Source organism: Limulus polyphemus, unplaced genomic scaffold, assembly GCF_000517525.1.
Source record: "Limulus polyphemus unplaced genomic scaffold, Limulus_polyphemus-2.1.2 Scaffold63, whole genome shotgun sequence".
Lineage (NCBI taxonomy): Eukaryota > Metazoa > Arthropoda > Merostomata > Xiphosura > Limulidae > Limulus > Limulus polyphemus.
In genome coordinates, this window is record NW_013665673.1 from 865265 (window position 1) to 867991 (window position 2727).

Below are 2727 nucleotides of genomic sequence, written 5' to 3' on the forward strand. Positions count from 1 at the left end.
TACTGGCTAATCTGTTTCTTTGTTGTTATGAAAAATGTTGGATGGATGATTGTTCGGAAGAATTCAAATATATTTATTATAACAGATATGTGGATGACAAATAGAAATAACACATTCAAGCATAGTTTCTCTGATTTCTCCTAGCCTGTTCCCTTGGCTGTGGTTTCGCTAGTAGATAGGGACAGTGGGAATCTCGTTAATCCTTTCATGCGCGTCACTAATTAGATGACGAGGCATTTGGCTACCTTAAGAGAGTCATATCAAACTAACATTTCTAGATGTTTTGGTTGACAATAAAAATGGGATTTTTAAATGTAAAACACATAAAAAACACCTTTATAGACTTATAGGGTGCAGTTAATAAACTGTTTATTTCTTTACCATTTAGAGGAGCACAATACTTTGAAATAAAAAACTTGATTTCATTTTTAAAAGTCCAAACTACAAATTCGATAAATGTCTGTACAGAAACCGATGTGTATAATGAAAGAAGTATTTAATGTGAAAGATAAAAAAACAAAATTGTTGAATTGTAAGATTGTTTATCAGTATAGCTGTTCTAGATGTAATTCTAGGAATATAGGTTCTACAATTAGAACCTTAGAATCCAGAATTAGAGAACACACTGATATGACGTCACTGATTAGTTTTATTTTTCCTGTGTTATCTTGTCATCTCGTTTTTTTTTTTCGAGTACTGCTTTGTTTCCGTAGAGTATTGGCCTTGGTTGTGAAAATTGAATCTGCCAAACGTATTTATCCTCCAACTAATTTCATTGTTATAATACAAATGCATTATTTAATACTTCAAGGTTTATTGTATTAACCCCCACTAAGTTGTTTATAGCTAATATCACTGTCTGTCTTTTGTCCGCAGTACCAGCTTACGTGATTATTCTGATTGTGATTGGGGTTTCAATTCTGTCTCTATGTGTTTGTTACTGCTGCATCAAACGGTGGTGTCGCAAAAGGAAAAAGGACAGCAAGAAAGGACTGAAGGGGGTGGTTGATCTAAAGGGCGTTCAAATTTTGGGAAATGCACACAAAGAAAAGGTAAAATTACCATGAATTTTATTCTAAATGTAAAATTGTGTAATTTTCTTAAAAGAGTGAGAAAAGGCTGCATTTGAATGCACACTACTGTTATTATGACAGGTTTCATAATTACAATTTGTACAATCATAATTTGTCACTTTTGACAAATAATTTGAATTAAACCTAAAATTTCATATCTAAGTCATCACGAACAAGAAAGTTTGTTAGAGAAATTTTACGATAAACTTGTTTGAATGTAATTCGCCCAGTTAAATAATGTTTACCGTAAGACATGGGTTACACCTTTTGTCATCCTAACATTGTTGACCTAATGAGCTCTGGTTTTGAAGAAAGGCCTCGTCGGCAATGGATATGGCAGATATTGTGTGGTTGACATATTGTAGTAAACTATTCTTTACTTCCACTCTTAAGTTCTTAGAATGTATAAATATTTCATGACATATTGAATTACAAGTATCTAAAACACATGTTTCAAGGAAATGGCCCGGCTTGGATAGGTGGTTAGGGCGCTCGACTCGCAATCTGCGGGTTCGAAAAACCCGTTCCACCAAACATGCTCGCCCTTTCAGTCTTGGGGGCATTATAATGTGACGGTCAATCCCACTATTCATTGGTAAAAGTGTAGCCCAAGAGTTGGCGGTGGGTGGTGATGACTAGCTTCTTCTAGCCTTTCACTGCTAAATTACGAACGGCTAGCGCAGATAGCCCTCGTGTAGCTTTGCGCGAAATTCATAAAAAACAAGCCAAGGAAATATGAGCTTTAACAGATGGTGTAGTTATCTAAAAAAAGTGTTTGTATGTTAGTTACCTTGGTTTCTCACCTAACTGGTTAGCTCATGAGTCACATAAGGTGCCGTTTAGGCTCAAAATGCAAAAACACCAAATATTCCATTAAAGATACTAATAACCTTTAGTTTAACAGCTTTCTAGTTTGCCTGTTTAGCTCACAGTATTGACGAGTTATATACCACTCTATGAGGCGTGAGAGTTTACTGGTATAAGTTTCCTGAAAAGGATGATTGCTCATTTGAAAACATATTCATAAAACGAAAGGCATATTAATGTTCAAAACTCTGTTGTTAATACTTAAGAATGTTTTAGGTAATATACCTTTCTATGTACAAAGACTGTATTGTTGTTGTTTCCCCGAAAGGGGGGCCGAAGGCCGATTGAAGGGGTCACCAGTTTTAACCACTCTCATCACTATACAGTTGTGATTTGTCTGTCAGTCACTAGACACTAAAATAACGTCACATAAGGGATGCTTAACGTGCGCATGTCAAGGATCACAAGAAGAACAAGAACAATCAGAGAGATTGCATTCTCTCGCCCCGCCGCTCATTTTTTGAGATTTCATGCGTTTATATTGGATAAACAGATTATCAGATTCAGAATGATAAACGATCCGAATCATGTTTTTTAGTGTGATGAGGAGTCTCAACCTTAATGTGCCCATGAAATTTAGTACAAATCCGATCACACTTTACAGAGTTATTAACTCAAAACCGCGAAAATGCCATATCTTCCCATTATAAAAAAATGCTTTGGATCCGGAACAAATTTGGGGACTGTCCCATATTGACTTCACATCTCGTGTAAAATTTTGTCTACACCGGTCAATTAGTTTTCGAGAAACGTGCGAGGAAATAGAGAGAAATAGACACACACACAC

General features: G+C 35.7%; 1 protein-coding gene across 4 annotated transcripts in view; it reads left to right on the forward strand.

Annotated features, from left to right (window-relative positions):
* LOC106464845 (synaptotagmin-1-like) overlaps positions 1-2727 on the forward strand; it is a 38992-nt gene that overhangs the window by 7164 nt on the left and 29101 nt on the right. For all 4 annotated transcript variants that reach the window (XR_002611940.1, XM_013925011.2, XM_013925025.2 and 1 more), the window contains exon 3: positions 877-1052. Coding sequence is in view for 3 of the 4 variants with exons in the window: in XM_013925011.2 (XP_013780465.1) it covers positions 877-1052 (176 nt within the window). In the remaining variant the exon portion in view is untranslated. The remainder of the gene's footprint in view (positions 1-876; positions 1053-2727) is intronic.